We start from the raw sequence: 22,292 nt of genomic DNA, 5'->3' as shown, positions 1-22,292 counted from the left end.
AAATAAGGCTATAGTAAGGCAAAAAATTGAAATATTTAATTTTTTTATTTTTTTTTTTTTTTTTGAGGTAAGGTTATAGTAAGGCATAAAAATGCCAAAAAGTTAACCAACACCAAAAATAAGAAGTAAGGCTATAGTAGGGCATAAAAACTGAAATATTTAATTTTTCTTTTTTTTTTTTTTTTTTGAGGTAAGGTTATAGTAAGGCATAAAAATGCCAAAAAGTTAACGAACACCAAAAATAAGAAATAAGGCTATAGTAAGGCATAAAAACAAATAATAATTTTTTTTTTTTTTTTTTTTGAGGTAAGGCTATAGTAAGGCATAAATTTGCCAAAAATATATATCGAACACCAAAAATTAGAAATAAGGCTATAGTAAGGCATAAAAACAGAAATATTTAATTTTTTCTTTTTTTTTTTTTTTTGAGGTAAGGTTATAGTAAGGCATAAAAATGCCAAAAAGTTAACCAACACCAAAAATAAGAAGTAAGGCTATAGTAGGGCATAAAAACTGAAATATTTAATTTTTCTTTTTTTTTTTTTTTTTGAGGTAAGGTTATAGTAAGGCATAAAAATGCCAAAAAGTTAACGAACACCAAAAATAAGAAATAAGGCTATAGTAAGGCATAAAAACAAATAATAATTTTTTTTTTTTTTTTTTTTTGAGGTAAGGCTATAGTAAGGCATAAATTTGCCAAAAATATATATCGAACACCAAAAATTAGAAATAAGGCTATAGTAAGGCATAAAAACAGAAATATTTAATTTTTTCTTTTTTTTTTTTTTTTTGAGGTAAGGCTATAGAAAGGCATAAAAATGCCAAAAAGTTAACGAACACCAAAAATTAGAAGTAAGGCTATAGTAAGGCATAAAAACTGAAATATTTAATTTTTTCATTTTTTTTTTTTTTTTTAGGTAAGGTTATAGTAAGGCATAAAAATGCCAAAAAGTTAACGAACACCAAAAATTAGAAGTAAGGCTATAGTAAGGCATAAAAACTGAAATATTTAATTTTTTCTTTTTTTTTTTTTTTTTTGAGGTAAGGCTATAGTAAGGCATAAAAATAAATAATATATATATATTTTTTTTTTTTGAGGTAAGGCTATAGTAAGGCATAAATTTGCCAAAAATATATATCGAACACCAAAAATTAGAAATAAGGCTATAGTAAGGCATAAAAACAGAAATATTTAATTTTTTCTTTTTTTTTTTTTTTTTGAGGTAAGGTTATAGTAAGGCATAAAAATGCCAAAAAGTTAACGAACACCAAAAATTAGAAGTAAGGCTATAGTAAGGCATAAAAACTGAAATATTTAATTTTTTCATTTTTTTTTTTTTTTTTGAGGTAAGGTTATAGTAAGGCATAAAAATGCCAAAAAGTTAACGAACACTAAAAATAAGAAGTAAGGCTATGGTAAGGCATAAAAACAAATCATTTTTTATTTTTTTTTTTATTTTTTTTTTGAGGTAAGGCATAAAATTGCCAAAAATATATAACGAACACCAAAAATTAGAAATAAGGCTATAGTAAGACATAAAAACTGAAATATTTAATTTTTTCTTTTTTTTTTTTTTTTTTTGAGGTAAGGCTATAGTAAGGCATAAAAATAAATAATATATATATTTTTTTTTTTTTGAGGTAAGGCTATAGTAAGGCATAAATTTGCCAAAAATATATATCGAACACCAAAAATTAGAAATAAGGCTATAGTAAGGCATTAAAACAGAAATATTTAATTTTTTCTTTTTTTTTTTTTTTTGAGGTAAGGTTATAGTAAGGCATAAAAATGCCAAAAAGTTAACGAACACCAAAAATTAGAAGTAAGGCTATAGTAAGGCATAAAAACTGAAATATTTAATTTTTTCATTTTTTTTTTTTTTTTGAGGTAAGGTTATAGTAAGGCATAAAAATGCCAAAAAGTTAACGAACACCAAAAATAAGAAGTAAGGCTATGGTAAGGCATAAAAACAAATGATTTTTTTTTTTTTTTTTTTTTTTTTTTTTTGAGGTAAGGCATAAAATTGCCAAAAATATATAACGAACACCAAAAATTAGAAATAAGGCTATAGTAAGGCATAAAAACTGAAATATTTAATTTTTTCTTTTTTTTTTTTTTTTTTGAGGTAAGGCTATAGTAAGGCATAAAAACTGAAATATTTAATTTTTTCATTTTTTTTTTTTTTTTTGAGGTAAGGTTATAGTAAGGCATAAAAATGCCAAAAAGTTAACGAACACCAAAAATAAGAAGAAAGGCTATAGTAAGACATAAAAACAAATAATAATTTTTTTTTGTTTTTTTGTTTTTTTGAGGTAAGGCTATAGTAAGGCATAAAATTGCCAAAAATATATAACGAACACCAAAAATTAGAAATAAGGCATAAAGGCATAAAAGTAAGGCATAAAAACTGAAATATTTAATTTTTTTTTTTTTTTTTTTTTGAGGTAAGGCTATAGTAAGGCATAAAATTGCCAAAAATATATAACGAACACCAAAAATTAGAAATAAGGCTATAGTAAGGCATAAAAACTGAAATATTTAATTTTTTCTTTTTTTTTTTTTTTTTGAGGTAAGGTTATAGTAAGGCATAAAAATGCCAAAAAGTTAACGAACACCAAAAATAAGAAGTAAGGCTATAGTAAGGCATAAAAACAGAAATAATTAATTTTTTTTTTTTTGAGGTAAGGTTATTGTAAGGCATAAAAAATCCAAAAAATGTACCGAACACCAAAAATTAGAAGTTAGGCTATGGTATGGAATAAAAACTGAAATATTATATATATATATTTTTTTTTTTTTTTTGAGGTAAGGCTATAGTAAGGCATAAAAATGCCAAAAAGTTAACGAACACCAAAAATAAGAAGGCTATAGTAAGGCATAAAAACAGAATTATTAATTTTTTTTTTTTTTTTTTTTGAGGTAAGGCTATATATAGTAAGGCATAAAAATGCCTAAAAATAAAACGAACACCAAAAATAAGAAGAAAGGCTATAGTAAGGCATGAAAACAAAAACATTTCAGTTATTTATTTTTTTTGAGGTAGGGCTACAGTAAGGCATGAAAAAAGAAAAATTTTGAAAAACTTTTTTTTTTTGTGCTAAGGCTAATGTAAGGCATAAAATATTTGAAAATATTTTATTTGTTTATTCATTTTCAGGTAAGGCTATAGTAAGGCATAAAAATGCCAAAAAAATATAACGAACACCAAAAATTTGAATTAAGGCTATTGTATGGCATAAAAACAGAAATAATCGTTTTTTTTTTTTTTTGAGGTAAGGTTATCGTAAGGCAAAAAAATGCCAAAAAGTTAACGAACACCGAAAATAAGAAGTAAGGCTATAGTAAGGCATAAAAAAAGAATTCTTAATTTTTTTTATTTTTTTTTTTGAGGTAAGGCTATATAAAGGCATAAAAATGCCAAAAAAATATAACAAACACCAAAAATTAGAAATAAGGCTATAGTAAGGCATAAAAACTGAAATATTTAATTTTTTCCTTTTTTTTTTTTTTTTTTGAGGTAAGGTTATAGTAAGGCATAAAAATGCCAAAAACTTAATGAACACCAAAAATAAGAAGTAAGGCTATAGTAAGGCATAAAAACAGAATTATTAATTTTTTTTTTTTTTTTGAGGTAAGGTTATTGTAAGGCATCAAAAAGCCAAGAAATGTATCGAACACCAAAAATTAGAAGTCAGGCCATAGTAAGGCATAAAAACTGAAATATTTAATTTTTTCTTTTTTTTTGAGGTAAGGCTATAGTAAGGCATAAAAACAGTAATATTTAATTTTTTTTTTTTTTTTTTTGAGGTAAGGTTATAGTAAGGCATAAAAATGTCAAAAAGTTAACGAACACCAAAAATAAGAAGTAAGGCTATAGTAAGGCATAAAAACAGAATTATAAATTCTTTTTTTTTTTTTTTTTTTTTTTTGAGGTAAGGTTATAGTAAAATGCCAAAAAAAAAAAAAAAAAAAGAACACCAAAAATTAGAAGTAAGGCATAAAAACTGAAATATTTAATTTTTTTTTTTTTTGAGGTAAGGTTATAGTAAGGCATAAAAATGCCAGAAAGTTAACGAACACCAAAAATCTGAAGTAAGGCTATAGTAAGGCATAAAAACAGAAATAATTTTTTTTTTTTTTGAGGTAAGGTTATTGTAAGGCATAAAAATGCCAAAAAATGTAACGAACACCAAAAATAAGAAGTAGGGCTATAGTAAGGCATAAAAACAGAAATATTAATTTTTTTTTTTTTTTTTTTTATTGAGGTAAGGCTATAGCAAGGCATAAAAATGCCAAAAAGTTAGCGAACACAAAAAAATAGGAATTGGGTAAGGCATAAAAACAGAATTATTATTATTTTTTTTTAGGTAAGGCTGCCATCGTAAGGCATAAATATGGCAAAATATAACAAACACCAAAAATTGGAGGTAAGGCTACAGTAAGGGATAAAAATAAAAATGTTTCAATTTTTTTTTTGAGGTAGGGCTTTAGTAAAGCATGAAAAAAGAAACAATTTGAAAATCTTTTTTTTGTGCTAAGGCTAATGTAAGGCATAAACAATTTGAAAATATTTTATTCATTTATTTATTTTCAGGTAAGGCTATAGTAAGGCATAAAAATGCCAAAAATATAACAAACACCAAAAAGACTATAGTAAAGCATAAAAACAGAAATATTTAATTTTTTGAATTTATTTTTTTAGGTAAGGTTATAGTAAGGCGCAAAAATGACAAAATATAACCAACACCAAAAATCGGAGGTAAGGCTATAGTAAGGAATAAAAACAGAAACATTTCAACTTTATCTTTTTTTTTTTGTGTGTATTTTTGAGGTAAGGCTATAGCAAGACATAAAAATGCCAGAAAAAAATATAACAAACACCAAAAATTAGAAGTAAGGCTATATAGTAAGGCATGAAAATAGAAAAAAAAAATTGTGGTAAGGCTAGCGTAAGGCATAAACATAAACATTTTTTTTAAGGTAAGGCTATATAACGAGGCATAAAAATGCCAAAAATATAACGAACACCAAAAATCGGAGGTAAGGCATAAAAATAAAAACATTTAATTTTTTTTTTTTGTTCTAAGGCTAATGTAAGACATAAACATAAACATTTTGAAAATGTTAATGTTTATTTATTTACAGGTAAGGCTATAGTAAGGCATAAAAATGCCAAAAATATAACGAACACCAAAAATTACAAGTAAGGCTATTGTAAGACATAAAAACAGAAATATATATATATATATATATTGAGGTAAGGCTTTAGTAAGGCATAAAAACAGAAACACATTTTTTTCATTTTTTTTTTTTTTCTGAGATAAGGCATAAAATGAAAAAAAAAAAAAAAAATCAATTTTTTTTATTTTTGAGGTAGGGCTATAGTGATGTATAAAAAGCTTTTTTTTTCTCTAAGATTCACGATAATTTAACACAAATGGACTGCACAACAACACTAGACCACCTAAGAGAGGCTTGGATGGAGGATCTGGGAGTGGAAATCACAGAGAATCAATGGAAAAGAGCACAAGAATTTGTCCACTCTTCTTCTGTATGTGCCAGACATGGACTGATACAGTTCAAAATTCTACACAGACTACACTTATCTAAGCTACGACTGTCAAAGATGTTCCCTACAGTCGATCCTCTGTGTGACAGATGTGGACAGGCCCCAGCTTCCTTGGCACATATGTTCTGGAACTGCCCGAGACTTTGTAACTACTGGGTTAATGTTTTTAAAACTTTATCTAGCGTTCTTAATATTCGACTCGAGCCAGACCCAGTGTTGGCTGTATTTGGGGTTAAAGCTACAACAACAATTTTATCAAAGAACCAATACAATGTGATACGCTATGTGACGCTGTTAGCCCGAAGGATGATATTACTAAATTGGAAGCAGAAAAACCCACCAGCACATCCAGCGCTACTTAGGGAGGTGATGAATCTGTTACAATTAGAAAAGATCAAATTCTCAGTCAGAGGTAACATATCAAAATTTCAGGAGATATGGCAACCCTTTATCGACTATTTTGAAAAATCCAAATTGTAAATGACAGTGATTCAAATTTTTTATTGTATTTTCTTCTATTATTTTTATTTATTTTTTTTTTTTTTTTTTCATTGGGGGGAGGGGGGTATACTTTGTACTTTTCATTGTTAAAAAAGAGAACAAAAAAGAAACATGCATATTTGTGTAAGAAATGTTGATGTGATGTAAATTTCAATAAACAGATGTTTGAAAAAAAAAAAAGCTTTTTTTTGTCTTAAGGCTAATGTAAGGCATAGACATAACCATTTTGAAAATATTTTATTTATTTATTTACAAGTATGGCTATAGTAAGTCATAAAAATGGCAAAAAATACAACAAACACCAAAAACTGCAGGCTAGCCCTGAAAAAAAAAATCTTAAGATGTAAGGCATAAAAATATAAATATTTCGATTTTTTTTTTTTTTTAATTTAAGGCTCTATATAATGAACACCAAAAATCGGAGGCTATAGCTTGAAAATAAAAAATCGAAATGTTTTTATTCCTTATTATATAAGGCATAACAATAAATATAAATCATTTAAATTTTTTTGATGTAAGGCTCTATAGTAAGGCATAAAAATGGAAAAAAAAAAGCACAAAACACTAAAAATCGTACAGGTAAGGCTATAGTCAGGCATGAAAATGAAAACATTCTAAATTTTTATTTTTATGTAAGGCTATAGTAAGGCATAAAACTGGCAAAAATATGACAAACTAAAAATCGGAGGTAAGGCATTCAAATTTAATGTTTTGAATTTTTTTCTGAGATAAGGCTATAGTAAGGCATAATATTGGAAAATATTAGATTATTTTCCTGATATGAGGCTGCAGTGCATAAAAATGGAAAAGTTTTGAATTTTTTTCTGAGATAAGGCTATATTAAGGCATAATAACACACAACATTCCTATCTGGTGCTTTAATTTGGGCTTGTGAACAAACTTCTTCAGGCCATCTGTTGTGACCATCTTTAACGATGCTGCAGATCAGTCGTTCCACAAATGGCTCTTCAGGCAGCTTCAGTGGTAGATGATAATATCCTCTGGTTGTTGAAAGATGTATTGGCTTTTCTTTTTTAATACACTTGGCTCCTGCAAACCACGTGCATGTATTTACAATATCCATAAGGCTGGATGCACAGGAATACCAACCAAAGAGATTTGTGTTGTGGAAAAAACTGTTTAATTTGTAGTTATCACTCAAGCATCTCAGCGTTCGGTCAGGCTTTGTTCATCTGTGGGGAAAAAATCCCCACACAGGGATTCTTACTAAGGACCTACACACGTGTAGGAACAAGACAAATAATGTTAGCATCAGCTCATTGTTATGTAACCTCAATAAAAATGAATTACAAAAGACTGTAGAAAGCAGTAGAAAAAGCAACCTACTGTAAGGGACTTGTGTAATTCTGTATAATTGACTGTCATGATCACTTAAAATATGGCATTTTTAAATTAATTTCAAATGTATTTTTTTTGTCTTTTACTATTAATAATTTATTTTCTTGCTTTGTATTGATTGTCATTTTGCTACAAATGAATGTGATATGATTTCTGTTTGTCGGGTTATACTGTATATACTTAGAATAGAAATTAGAGGGTGGGGATTAAATATTTTTTTCTAAAGTAGCTTTGAGTCCACAAATAAACGCTATACTGTATACATTTGATGCATTAATATTATTATTCGCTTCTTGTCCCCTTTTTCAAAAATGTAAAATTGAAAAAACACGGTTGTCACTCTAGAATTCTTGAATTTTTTATAAAAGAAAAAATATAATTAAGTATATACATCGTCGTCTCAAGATTCGCTGCAACCACAATGTGTGTAACAAATACGATAATGCAAAAATTATTAGTAACAATTGATAATGTTGATTACAAACATTTACATCAACGCATAATTTAATATTGTAAATTCATGATAAAATCAGGACGGCATCCACCTTGTTTCATTTTTTCTGCAGTACCATACATGAACTGCTGGGTGCAGTGTCGCTTCACCATTTACGGTGTGAAGAAGAATTGCGCAACAGAAGAAGAACCAACCTAAAGTCTCAAAAGTTTGGGATCATTTTACTGAAAACTTATACTTCACACTTCAATAAGGTTTTAAGGTGAATTCAGACAAAACAGGCTGCTTGGGAGAAGTTTGTTTTTCTCCAAGATCATTTCCTTTACCTTTGTACCTAGCTGTATAGTGGATTGGAGATTGAGACTTAGCTGCTGCCACCTGTGTTAGCCCATCATCCTGAGTGCTTGTTGGTGTAGGACTCGGAATTGGGCTGTTTCTTACTTTCTAAATGCTTTGGAGCAGAATGTTTCAAAAACCTTCTTATATTAATTTTTTTAATGAGTATCAGAACGAGAGTTACAGAGATGTAGACTGTAGCATTGAAAGGAAGATGATGGTCACATGACTAGAGCACCAAAAAATAACTTGCATCTTTAAAAGAACAACAAATTAATTCATAGATATACATATGTTTTATGGCACTTGAAATATTTGTATATTATGTACATTATATTAAGAATTTTATTTCATTTTTTAATGAATTGGGGAAAACTGTAATGAAAACTGAAGGCTGTCATGAAGTGTTGTTCGTTACCCTAACCCCATTAGATCCCTCCACCTAACCCAAAAAATGTAATAAATGAGCAAACAACACTTAATGACAGCCTTCATGTCACCTTATTCATGCTAATGACAGATAATGACAGTGTGATGTCAGCCTTATGTATAAAACTTCAAATAAAGTGTGACCAAATATGTTTTAAGCTCTGGCTCCTTGGCAAAGTGCGGTGATTCTACTTCTGATGACCATTTTTGTTACCATGGAGTTCAGTTTGATCACCACGAGTATTGAGCATCCGTATGTCCCGAAGCTAATGAAATTCTGTTTGTGTCGGATGGCTCTTTGCCAGATTTCTTCAAAGACTCAAAAGTAGAAAAAGTGAGCGTGAGGAAACATGTTGTGAGCTACCGTTTCTCTTAGGCAGCACAGATCTTTAATACATCAAACAGCTCTACAACAACATTGTGTGATCACAGTACAGAACACTCACCCTGTGTTACACAGGACCTTTGCTCACACCTCAGTTACCTTCCTAATATCCACCTTAAAATAGTAGAACCATTGTTGCACCATTAGCTTTTGTTCTCACTGCTGTTTCCAGTCGTTTTTTCTCTCTTTCTTGTCCACTTCTCATTAATGCTACCATGGATTAGGAGCAAACTGCTGCCCGTCACACTGAAGATTACTGCAAAACTGTAACAATACCATCACAAGACACCACATCAGGAAAGGACTTCGGTCACATCACAGTCAGAGCAGCAGAGTCCTGAGTGCTTTGACTGAGTCTGCCAAAGCAGACCAGGAAATAGACAGCTCCCACCTACTCGTAACAGTGTGTGGCATCACTAAGGTGTCATCTTTTGGTTTGAAGGATTCAGGACTGGATCTGGTCTTTTGTTCTGTCTTACAACCTGCATGAACGCACCTGGAGGCAAACTTTCGGGAAGGGGAAAGGGATTGTGTTCCTCTTCTATCCCTCCCTTAGATGCCCCAGTATGGAGGGAGGCTCCGGCGGTCCCTCTCATAAACATCGGGTATGACTCCGTACGGTGTCTGCACCATCTTAACAGAGTTTCTACCAAAGAGCTTCCTCTCGTACTCAATAAGCTGGCGCCAGAATCCACCATTAGGTCTGATGACTGGGCGACGGGCTTTGACCCAGGCGTGCGCCTCAGCCAGAGACACGCGATGATACTTCATGAGATAAGCCAGGCACAGCGAGGCCGAACGACTCACTCCAGCCGCGCAGTGCACCAGCACCGCCCCCCGCTTACGCCCCACGCTGTGGATCTTATCCGCTACACTATCAAAGTACAACGAGAGCGGTGAGTGTGGCATGTCGGCCAGCGGGACCTTCAAATACTCCATGTGGGGCCAGTTGAAGTTGGGCAGCTCAATGGTGGCATTGACCACACAGGTGATGCCCTTGGACAGCAGCAGGCTGCGGTTGGACGCCACGTGTCCTCGGCTCAGGAAGAGGTTGGGGGTGATTTGTGCGATTCCTCCCAGCAGGCTGCTACTTTCAGGTAGCATTCTGGGCACCGTGGCCGGCACCATGGAGGTGCGGTGGTGCTGGTGGTGATGGTGGTGGGGGTTGTGGTAAAAGCTTTGACTTCGGGAACTCATTGAAGAAGCAGAAGGGCTCGTAATAAGGAAAAGGTTGTTTTTTTTGTAGACTCCTTAGGAGCTCAGAGTCATCGTAGCACAGCAGGATCAGGCCGACAGTTCCTGCAAGAAAGACAAAAGGCCAACTTAAAGACATTTTTATTCAAAAAAGACTAAATGGCACTCTCTGGATGTCAGCCTTTATGTATAAAACTTCACGCATAGTGTTACCAAAAATGTGAAGATTATTTGAATCCACAAAGTTAAACTAACCCAAACAGACAAATCTGAGATTTCAGATGCATGTTTAACTTCTCTTATATTTGCAGCTTTAATTACAGACCAAACATGGCCTGGTTTCCATTATAAAGAGATTTTACAACTTTTTCCACTTCTAATATATCACCAATAATGCATCCTTAATTGTTGGCTGATAACCATATTAATCTGATATCAGCACAAATCACACATACTTTAATGTTAGAATGTTAGAAAATGTTTGATCATATTACTCAGATAATTAACCAGTAGTCAGATTACTTTTCAAGGTAACTGTCACCAACAATCCAAACAGCATGGATGTTTAATTATTCCAGAAAGTTATTTTTTAATAATGTGTTAAGGTTTCATTTATTCAGGAAATTTACTTTGATCTCCTGACATGTTACGACTGTCAACTGCCAGTCTTCTTCAAAGGCATCTGCTGATCGCTTTGATGTGTGATTGACTGAAAAACAGTTGTCTGAATAAATGAAACCTTAACACACAGCATGGATGTTTGATTGACTGGAGAACAAGGGCGCACAGTGGATTAGTGGTTAGCACGTCCATCTCACAGCAAGAAGGTCCTAGGTTCAAGGCCTGGGGTGGACACTTGGGTCCTTTCTGTGTGGAGTTTGCATGTTCTCCCCATGCAGCGTAGGTTCCCTCTGGGTATTCCGGCTTCCTCCCACAATCCAAAAACATGATTTGTAGGTTGAGTGCAGTCCATAAAATTGTCCGTAGGAGTGAATGTGGGTGTGAATGGTTGTTTGTGTCTGTGCAATAACAGGGACAAGTATGAAGATGGATGGATGGTTAAATGTGTGCTTCTCTGTGATCAACCGTGCATGGTGTAAATCTGAAAAGCCTTCCTGCATCCCATGAACATATGGATGGATAATGGTTTTGATGGCTCCTCATTGTTTACATGCAATGTTTCTCTGTAATGTCAGCGTTCAGGTAAAACGGCCTTGACGAAATGTGTGCAGACGTGACCTTCACACATTCACGGTTGTCTACATACGGTTTAAAGTTTAGTTTGAGGCAAGTATCAATAGCAGGAACAAATCTGTGCATGGAACACACTTTACGCAAGCCTGCAATTTGGTAAAGTTTGCAAAATTGCATTTGGACTTTTCTTATTCATAAGATGAAGATCACAGCATGGACATTAGAAAGAGGCCTAATGTGACATTTGTGGAGAATGATGGAAATGAGATCCTGTGTTAATGTCTGTTATCAGCAGAGAGCTCACAGCTCAGCTTCACACACTGTTGCACTTGTCATCGCCTTCCACATCTCACATCTTGTGCAACGGCAGACTTTTTTTCTTTTTTCATTTTCAATCTTCAATGTAGTCAATAAGAGCTTCAGGTCAGCTATTTCACATTGGACTTCCACACACAAGAAACCAAAACAAAAATAATTACCATTCATAATAATAATAATAATAATAATAATAATAATAATAATAATAATAATTTTTATTTATAAGCACTTTTTAAAAACTCTAAGACACTTTACAGTTAAAACAATTACACACAAGTACAAAAAGAAACTAACAACAACAAAGGTAAATATAGAAAATAAGTTAAAAGCTAGTTTAAAAAGGTGAGTTTTGATGAGTGATTTGAAAGTTGGAGGTAGGGCTGGGCAATTTTGCCGAAAAAAAATCTCAGATTTTTTGAAGAAAAATTCGAGTTTTAATTCGATTTTCACATTTTTTTTCCCCAATGCACTTAAAAATGACTGCAGACACCAGATACATTGTCAAAAATTTTCTGATTAAGAAATCAGATAACTACATATAACATATAACATTACAATTAAAAAAATAATAAACTCTCCCCTTAGCATCTCAGCATAGTGCGAATAAAAAGTTAAACATGCCTGTGGCACACATATAGCCTACTCAAAGGGTAAACAAAGAGGGGGCTGGCTCACATCGCACTACTGTAACCCACCTACTGTAACCCACAAGGACGGAATGCAAAAAAGTCCGAAAAAACTGTGGTGGAAAAAAAATTAATAAATAAAAACATTTTTAAACTCAAATTTGCAAAAATAAAAATCGTTTTCATCTACAAATTTGATAAATCAATTTTTTTGCCCAGCCCTAGTTGGAGGGTCAGTACAGTGTTGAATGTGTGCAGGGAGTGTGTTCCAGAGGGAGGGGGCAGCTATGGAGAAGTTTGAACGTTTGAAGTACTTTTTTGAAAGATTTTATAACTTAATGTACTTTCATTTTTGGCCTGCTGTGACGTGATGTCGTGGCTTCCAGTGAAGTGTGTATTTTTGGTCCAATCAATGTGATTCATCTGATTTTCTACAGGTTTTTGGAGTGCTCTTCTCCACATTTTATTTAATATTGTTTAATTTATTACTACTGACAGCGGCACAGCGTCACTACCGGCGTCTGAGGTGAGCAGAATTGTGGCGAAAGTGTCTCACAGACGAGTCTTTTTCTTGTGGACTTTTAAAGAAAACAAGCAGACTAAAGCTGTAGTATTATACACCATCTTTTGATTAATCTTATAATTATTCACTCCAGGTACCCTTTACAGACGATTGTGGTCAATCTTCTGTTTGGTGTCAAGGAGAGAAGATCACTGAACACGAAGCAGAAAAATACTTTTTTCTATTTGTTATCCATCTATAATTCCAAACTTATCTTAGTCATTTGCTATTAAAGAAGCAAACACTGCAGCTTTGTCTCTGTCATCTCCTCTTGATTAAAAGGCTCCTTGTGTTACCAAAGAGAAGAAAAGACAAGGTTAAAACAATGTCATAGTCCTGATGCAGGCAAAGCCCTTGTGGATAGTTGTGAGATCGTTACAATGAATTTAACCTTGAACACGTTGACATAAAAGAGCTGTTGAAAAAGCCAATTCTTCCTTTCCCTCCACAACAAGCCCAGTTTGTGTCACCAGAGAGTAGGGGTGTGCTTTACCTCGAATCTGACGATACGATTCACAATTTGCATGTCACGATACGCTATATCCCATTACTAAACAATACGATATACCGTGATATCAATAATAACAAATTTCACCTTTAGTACAAAATGGTATGAAACACAATTTATTTTTATGTTTTTTAAACTTGCGAGAACAAGTAAATAGTGCCCAACTGTACTTCAAGTACAAATATAAATAACAAGTGGAATGTTTATCAAACTGTCAAATTACATTTTATAAAAAAGTTAAACTTTTGCTTCTACAACAGATTCTGTTAAGTTTTTTAATTATTTTAAAAAGTGCCCAGTATGTTTTATGAAAATAAAGTGCAATCAACTTCAGTTCCAAGCTACACTGCAATGAGAAGTGAGGTAGTCATAAAACTCATATCTCGATATTTTTTTTCCCAAAATGTTGACATACGATATAAATCTCAATATTGGTAATTCAAATAAAGTCTTAACAGAAAGACAATTCAGAGTTAAATTTACCGATGCAAAATGGCACACAGACACATTTATTAACAAACAGCTGCACTGTTCGGCTCGAGGCCGCTTAATAAAATTAACAAGTCGAGACAATTAATAATTAATAATATTAAAGATCAATCTGAGTTAAAATGGAAAGAACTGATTTTGGTAACTCAAAAGCAGTGATGACACAATGTTCTAAAAGCCCGATAGGTCTGGCTCTGATGTCTGTAGACACATTCAGTTACTAAAAGGTTCCTAGATCGGACGGTGGGAACCAGACCGCCGTCAGGAGCACACAGCCCGTTGGTGAACTGCTAAAGCAGCCTGATAGCACTGGTACTAGGTGTTTGATAAGTGTGACGATGCATTTATTCTGTTTCAGGTTTTTTACCTGTGGTCTGTGGTCAATGAAGTTTGAATAAAGGCTAACAAAGACAAACACGAGTCGTAACATTGTGTGCTGCCTGGCAAGCCTTTACGGAGGGCTTGAATCAAAGATCCGAACATGCACAATTTGTGCCACTTTTGTCTTTTTCTTCTCTAAAGGACAGCAAGTGTGAGTGAGTTCTGTAGTGTGACGTGTTTATGGGCAGGTTGGGTTATGCTGCTCTGAAGTAGAAAAAGCAGCAACTCCTAAAACAAGGACTTAATACAAAATAAGATATAACAGATAAGGGGTGTGAAAAAAAAAAAAAAAATCAAGATATATCGCAATTTTTTGAGTGCCGATTTTAAACAGCCCATGTTAAGCTGAATCAACTTTCTGTGCTTTAAACATGATAAAAGTGCTATTTGGGCTTCATACACATGCCCAAAGTGTTTTTTTTTTATTGATTTCCTCAATCGTTAGTTAGAGGGTGATTTTCTCCTTTCTTACTGCAGGGTGAGACCAAACACCTCGCTCCAATTTGACGTCTAACTGATCTGGATAAGCCACGCCTCTAGGAAGCTCTCTGTCGTGATTGACACGCCCATGAAGGTGAGCATTTCAGCATCCTTCGCGCAGTGCAATGTATGGATTTCCTACAGTCTATGTACAATATGTACCGGTGAACGCCCTGAGCATGACATGGGACCTTTAAGTCGATTTTTTTTGAAAATGTAAAAATTGTGCCACTTCTTCACCTCTACTACTGTAGATGGCGCCGTAGAGCCACTTTGCTGCACGGCACAGCGCTATATCTGTAGTAGAGTCACTCACAGTGGCAGAAGCGGACTGACTCAAATACAATGGAAGTACTTTGGCTTCCAACTTAAAGAGAGTAAAAACGAGCTTGATAAGGACAACGCCGTCTGCAAGATCTGCCTCGCTCCCCCAAGACATCATGCCAAGGTGTTAGCAGAGAAACAGCCGCATCTCTACGTATAATTTTGATATTAACTGGGTAGAATATTGCAATATATCGCAATAATATCGTATCGTGACCCAAGCATCGTGATATGTATCATATTGCAACATCCTTACCAATACTCACCCCTATAACAAATACAGTACATATATCGATATAGGCAATATTGTAATTTTCTATATCACCAAAATTGAAAACTCAATATATATTGAATCTCAATATATCGCCCAGCCCTAGTTCACTGACACCTAATGACCGGGAGTTTACGTGCTATGCATACAGTATATTAGCACAATTAAATGTGATTTAAAAAATTGATTTAGACCTTTTTTGGATCAATACGATTATCGCGCTGTGAAATATAAAAATTTTCTTACACCCTCCCATCAGAGGGGAGTTCATAGAAACATCACAGCAACAATAAAAACATGCAGGGTAAAAAAAAAAAATGATCCCAAAGCTATTATTATGATCACAATAAAACAGCTGCTGAAATGAATCCCAGCAGGTTTAAGTGGTTGCAGATGACCAAAGCGTCTGTGTTTTCTAACATGTTGATGGAATGGAGTGTCATGATTGAAGCTAATAAAACAGCCTTATATTCTCAGCTCGTCTCCAAAGTGCTGATGAACATCAGCGTTCCTCAAGCTACACAGAGTGGAGGACGGAGAATTACCACAAGCAAAGACATGTTGGAGATACTGCTGCCAACTGTCAATCAAATCAACTCTAGCTAACTCTGTTTTATTCTGAGCTTTAGGAGCGTTATCAAGACAGACTTATTTACCGTCGTCACTCCCACAAATTCAGATTAAAAGCTGCAGATGTTGTTGCGAGAGAAAACTCCTCCTCACTCTCCCACTCCGTCAGCTGAATGGATCTATCAACAGGTTGTCCCACCTCTCACGTCTTCACTCTAGCCGAAAGATTCCTCGGGGCTCCAGTTCCACCTCCGCTAACACAAACTAGAAACATGACCCACAAGGAGGAAAACAGCTCGCTCTGATCCACGACGAGGCTGAATCTGAGAGGAATTATACGATACTCTTCTCATTTTGAAAATAAACGGTGGAAAAAACTGAAGGAGCTATAGATGTCCTACTGTAAAGGAGACCTGTGAGGAAAATATGATATTGGTAGATTTAAACATTTTTCAAATTGTAATACAAACAAGGCGAGTCCTAATTTGGAAAATTCAGTTACACTATAAAACAGGTGCTGTTAAGTGTTACTGAGCTAACTGATGTTAAATGGAATATCAATAATCAGCAATAACAAAAAAATTAATCAATAATTGTGACTAATCAAACATGGATTCATAATCCAATTGAGAGTTCGATAATCTGAATTAATATTGAATCAGGAAATTGGGCTTATTAACCATAGTACTGAGAAGCCTAAAGTGTGAAAGTAAAATGTCCCTCATACCTGAGGTCCCCAACCGCCGGTTCGTGGACCATTTGGTGGCTGACAGCGACAAAAATCCAAGTTTAATTTTATTTTAGTGTTCAAGCCAGGGTATTTCATTTTGAAAAACTTAAATTCTTTAGCCAGTTTTGAAGAACCAATCCTCTGTATTCATCTGCTTCATGTTGTACTTTACACAAACTTTATGCAAATTAAACTTGTGAACATTGTGCTACAGGACTATAGAAAACAAGGTAGATTTGCTACCAGCTTCCGAACATACTTTTACTGCATGTGGACTGGTGTATATTTAGCAATGATAGTCAAAAATACCAAAGTTAACTAATACTAGAGTAAAAGTCAATACAAACAAAGGCAGGGAGACAAAAACTACGGGTAAAATACATGAAATGTTCCTTAAAGAAAAAAGAAGAAATATTGCTCTAAAAGACTAAAACTAATCTGAACCAATTTCGTCCAATCAGTGGCTAGCTTTAAAGGACAGGTAAATTAGTGTGAAACGGTGGGGCATCAGGGTTAGGCTGCCAATCAATTATATGATTTTTATTTTTTATTTATTCAGTTTATTTCCGACATGGTTACATTCACTTTTTTTTTTTTACATTTTTTTTTGTACATGCCGAAAAAGGAGACGAGAGAAGCAGTTTGCTTATCTGGGTCCCGTCCCCTGTTTTACCATCGCAAATTTACATGGGTTTACATGTCTCTCTGGTCAAACATTCTTGAGTTGTTCTGAACAGTCCTTTTTTGTGTATTCTCATCTGTAGTCAGTGTTGTCTTGTTTTTATTCCTCCTCCTCTCTATCGTTGTTCGTGTTGGCCTTGTTCCCTGCCAGACGTTGTTAGTATTCCTCCAGTTCAAGAATAGTTCCTCTTTCGAAGGTGTTTGGAAGGTTTTTCCCTTTTCATCCATAATGTCACCACTCGGGAATGTCTCTTTTGGACACACAAGTTTGCAGCTTGTTTTGGCTCTACATCATGGTTAATCCAGCTGTTGTTAGTTCTATTGGCAGTGTTGTATTTTCCACTGTTAGATTTAACTTGTATAAACACATTATTATATCTTAGTTCATAAGCAAGGTAGTAATTTCATTGTATTATATCTTAGTTCATAAGCAAGGTAGTAATTTCATTGTACAGGAAAACGTGTTTCTAACTGCACATATGACAATAAACACTTTGAATTTAAATTTAATGTAATCCTTAATCACCCCACCACCTAGCAATTGAAATGAATAAATGACAGACCTTTTTTACTCTTGGTTTCCACATTTAATTCAGTCTCCGTAAAATAATCACAGTCTGAGTTTTGTTTCCAGTGTTTATATAGATCTGGGTCCATATCCATGATTACCATCAGTAATGTTGTTGTTTAGGTGGATCCTTCGTATTTTCCCAAGTCTTTCATCGTTTTGACGAGGATTGGTTTTCCGTTCTCTTCTCCCAGTGGTGTGATATAAATCCTGCAGTTTCTTGTCCACGTCCTCACAATTTTTCCTCCTTTTTTTATTTGGCGTGCCTTCCATGCAATGCTTGCATTTTGTTTCGTTAGGTTTTCATTGATGTACACCTTCATTCCCTTCAGTTTATTTCCTTGCTTCAGTAGTTCTCCTTTGAATTTCATATTCGTGAAGGTTATTTTTACAGCTCTGTTATCATTTTTCTTTGGCAGGAGATGGCAGGAGTTGATGTTGTCAGGGTTCAGGACAATGTCCTTCGACTCCAGGTAGTCAATGACCTGTTGTTCAATCGATTTTGTTTCTTCGTCACTCGCGTAACTCCTGGGTTTTATCTTTAGGCCTGTGATGATGACATCTTTCTCTCTCTCCTTTTGTTCCAGCTGTTCACAACAATTTGATCTCTTCAGCATTTCTTTCATTCCTTTCTTTCAGTACCTTTGCTTCGCTTTGTAGGTTTTCCAGTGAGTTTTCCAGCGTCTTTTCCAACGACTTTATCTCGGCAGATAGGTTTCGTAGACCCTCGCATATCATCTCCTTGACCTCTTCCAAACCCGAATTGGGTTCTGAAGGGCCTCCCTGCGGTTTTTCACCATTTTCCTTCAGTCTTGGGCCCAATTTTTCAGGCTGTTCAGCTGTAGCCAGCTGTAGCCAAGGTCGTGTTATCGGAGCGAATGAAAACACGTCTGCTCTCTCCAAAGACCAGAGACAATTTCGAAGATCAAAGAACAATCTATGCTATGCTAACTAGCTAATCAATACTCACTGTACATCTCTTCACAATTATCTCAATCAACCTATTCACCACAGATTGTAGAGTGATCAGGTGCTAGGTTTTATAGGAGGGGCGGGGATAAAAGTGGTGGTTCATGATGTAAGGAGCCACCAAATCGACCATTGTCAGCCAATAGCAAAATTCAATTGTAATAGCGGGTTTCAACCCATAGAGTATGAGGTGTCTAATGTAAAAACTAGGTCACTGTTTCATAGCAGACTTATTTTGAACATTTAGCTTACTTTTCTTTCAATTGAGACAAATTCATGTAAAACAGCATGTTATACAGTATATTATTGTTAAAAATGTGTAAACATGAAAAATACATTAATCTAAATGAAAAAAATAAATCTAAATGTTAAATCTAAATGATTAATTGGTTGCCAAGTGTAAAGCTAAATGTTTAGAAATTATACACAGTGGGCTGGTCAACATTTAGATTTACATTTAAGATTTGATTTACATTTAACATTTAGATCAAGGTTTAACATTTACACTTAGATTTATTTTTCATGTCTACACATTTTTAACAATGATATAAAACGGGTTTTACGGGAATTTCTGTTTCAAATCAAAGAAAAATGAGCTAAATGTGAGCTTTTACATTCGGCACCCCATAATAGAGGCCAGTCAATCTTACATTTTTGCATAAAAACAAACCAAATTGAAATACTTTGACTTTTAGTATTTAGTTACTCTTAAACTCGAACTAAAACAAATGCTGATGACAGAAAATCCCCCCGAAACCCCAAACAGAGTTGTCTTTAGAAGAATACGACTAAGGTTAAATTGAGATCTGCTGTCAAAATTAACACAAATGTTAACTAGACACTTTGAAAAGAAGAGGGATAAAAATATGGAAGTGTCATGTCTCCTAGTACGTAATACGTATCAATATACGTAGACCTTTTCTACATAAGCGTAATGTTCCTATGTTATCACAGTGTCAGGATGGCCGAGTCATCTAAGGTGCCTGACTCAAGAATTCTTCCTCCTGCTGCCGTGGATTCGAATGAAACATTTGACATATATGTTTTTTTTCATTTTAACATATTTAACATGGCAAATTCTACCTTTAAAAATACATATATGAAAAAAATAAATATTTTAGGGTATTTCTTGGGTTATGGCTAAAATAAAAGGGTGAGCGGGGTAGCTAAGAATAAATATGTGCTAAAATAAAACTGACGGAACTTTAAGTCACGTGGTGCATCTATCAGTGACCTAAACTGGCCAATGAGGGGCGCTGCGTATGGATAGACTGCAGGTCTCACTCACACGTATTACGCACTGATAGCCAGTGCCTAAAAACACTGAGGGAAAAAACAAACTAAAGGACAAAACGACCCTCAACAAAATTTTAGTGAGGAAATCAACTGGTTAATGACTTAGTTCCACCTCCTGGTCAGGAAGATGAAGTAAATATTCTAGTAGAGATGGACAACATTTAGGGGTCATCATCATCACATCAGAAAATAATAAATACATTAATATATATATATATAAACAGGTGTGATGTGACACAGCAGAGTGAGTCACGTGTGTCCGCTGCTTTCTCCACTACGCCTACACTAGTGATACACGTGTTAAACCTTGACAAACGCCGTCCTCTTTTTTTCTTCCACAAATGTGTATCAAACACTTCCTGACGCGAGGATCCCAACAAACTGCCTCCATTAGAGGAAAAGCACAACTTACCGGAGGACTTTGGCAGAGGAAGAGGAAGAGGAAGAGGAAGAGGATTGATGGTCCGCGCGGACAGTCCGAGGCTCGAGACACATCATATGGAAGTGAGCAGAGGCACGAGCTGCGGGTTCATCCGGTCGAATCCTGCGCTGTGTGTGCGCGTGAGTGACGGTGTGTGTGCGCGTGAGTGAAGGTGTGTGTGTGTGTGTGACGGTGGATCCTCAGAGGGGGGAGGCGGACCAAGATCAAGCATTTCTATTGGAAGAAGCTTTTACTATAACGCGTTTCAGTCATCAGTGTTTGTTTTTATGACATAGGTACAATTCAATAGTTAATGACACTTAAGGCAATTCAAAATACACCCCCTCCCCTGATGTGATAATGCAGGTTTATATTAAAATAAAAAAAAAATAAAAAAATCCAATACTTAGTGTTCTTAAGAAAACAAAATAGATAAAACACTAAAAACTTCCTGGGTTTAAAAGTACAGAAGCACAGAGCTGCCACAGGGGAAATAAACATTTTGGGTCATTATATTGTTTGAACAATACAATTAAATTGTACAAACATGACGTTACAAACAATTTAGTATCACGTACAATATAAGCATATTATTTGTACAATATAACATCATGTTTGTACAATATACTGTATTGTTTGTACAATACAAGTATATTGTTTGTAATTTATATTACGTTTGTACAATACATCATGTTTGTACAATATACTATTGTTCATACATCATGAAGGGATACATTTAGGACTGTACAAACCAATTGAGGAGATTTGTAACTCGTAACTATTTTTACTCGATTGGAATTTTTGAAACATGTGTCTACTATATGGATATTTAGACTATATCATTAGAATTTAATTGAAACATGTCTAAAATGTATTTTTAGTAAAAGAAATACAGACGATATCAAAGTCGTCTTTGAGCACAATGGTCATAAACTTGCTGAAATTTGAATTATGTAATTAGTAATCTCTCATGACGTATTGGGCTAAAATAGCTCTTTAGCTCTGCACACTTTTAGTGTCGCAATGTTTGATTGGTTGGATGTTATCCTATTAAGTTTTAACTGTGCTCTTCTTGTATTTAAAAAAAAATAAATAAAAAAAAAAAAATATATATATATATATATATATAAATGAAAATAATATTTCTTGTTGGACTGAACCTAAATCTGTAAATAAGCATTCTGAGTTTCCAAGATTGTAGGAACTGCTGATCTGAATCAGTCTAAATGTAAAGCTTTAGAGGAATTTACAAAAGAACATTTATATACTATTTATATAACATTATATAAATAATGTTATATAACATTATATAAATAACCACCCAAACTAAATTAAAGACTTTGTGGACAGTGGTGGTTATAGCTTCTTGGCACATTCAGTGCTTTTGTACCTCTGTAGCTTCATCATCTGTAACTGGATTTTGTAAGAATTATTCATTTTTCTTTAGAGGTTAATTAAGATTTTGTATTCTTTCAAAAATCTAAGCTTTATTACACAGTTTGAGCACTGATGGACTGCTCAGCTCTATATTCCCCAACACACTCAGATCAACCTGTTCTCTCACACCTCTGTGGTAAGATTCAACAGGGTTTAGCTGCACACTGTCACATGCCTCCAGCTGACACCGAACACCAAGCTGTCTTTATTACATCCATTCAACACAGTGTGACACTCAG

At 34.0% G+C, this 22,292-nt stretch overlaps 1 protein-coding gene across 1 annotated transcript; it reads right to left on the bottom strand.

The window, feature by feature from the left end:
- Positions 1-9,000: 9,000 nt before the first annotated feature.
- dusp14 (dual specificity phosphatase 14) lies at positions 9,001-20,806 on the bottom strand. Its single transcript, XM_028464603.1, has 2 exons — positions 20,608-20,806; positions 9,001-10,333 (listed from the first exon to the last, which is right to left on the bottom strand). The coding sequence occupies exon 2, from the start codon at positions 10,229-10,231 to the stop codon at positions 9,587-9,589; it is 645 nt and encodes a 214-aa protein (XP_028320404.1). The 5' UTR covers positions 10,232-10,333; positions 20,608-20,806; the 3' UTR covers positions 9,001-9,586.
- Positions 20,807-22,292: the final 1,486 nt, after the last annotated feature.

The sequence above is a fragment of the Gouania willdenowi genome, chromosome 13, assembly GCF_900634775.1.
Source record: "Gouania willdenowi chromosome 13, fGouWil2.1, whole genome shotgun sequence".
NCBI lineage: Eukaryota > Metazoa > Chordata > Actinopteri > Blenniiformes > Gobiesocidae > Gouania > Gouania willdenowi.
This window is presented reverse-complemented; position numbering and strand designations above follow the sequence as displayed.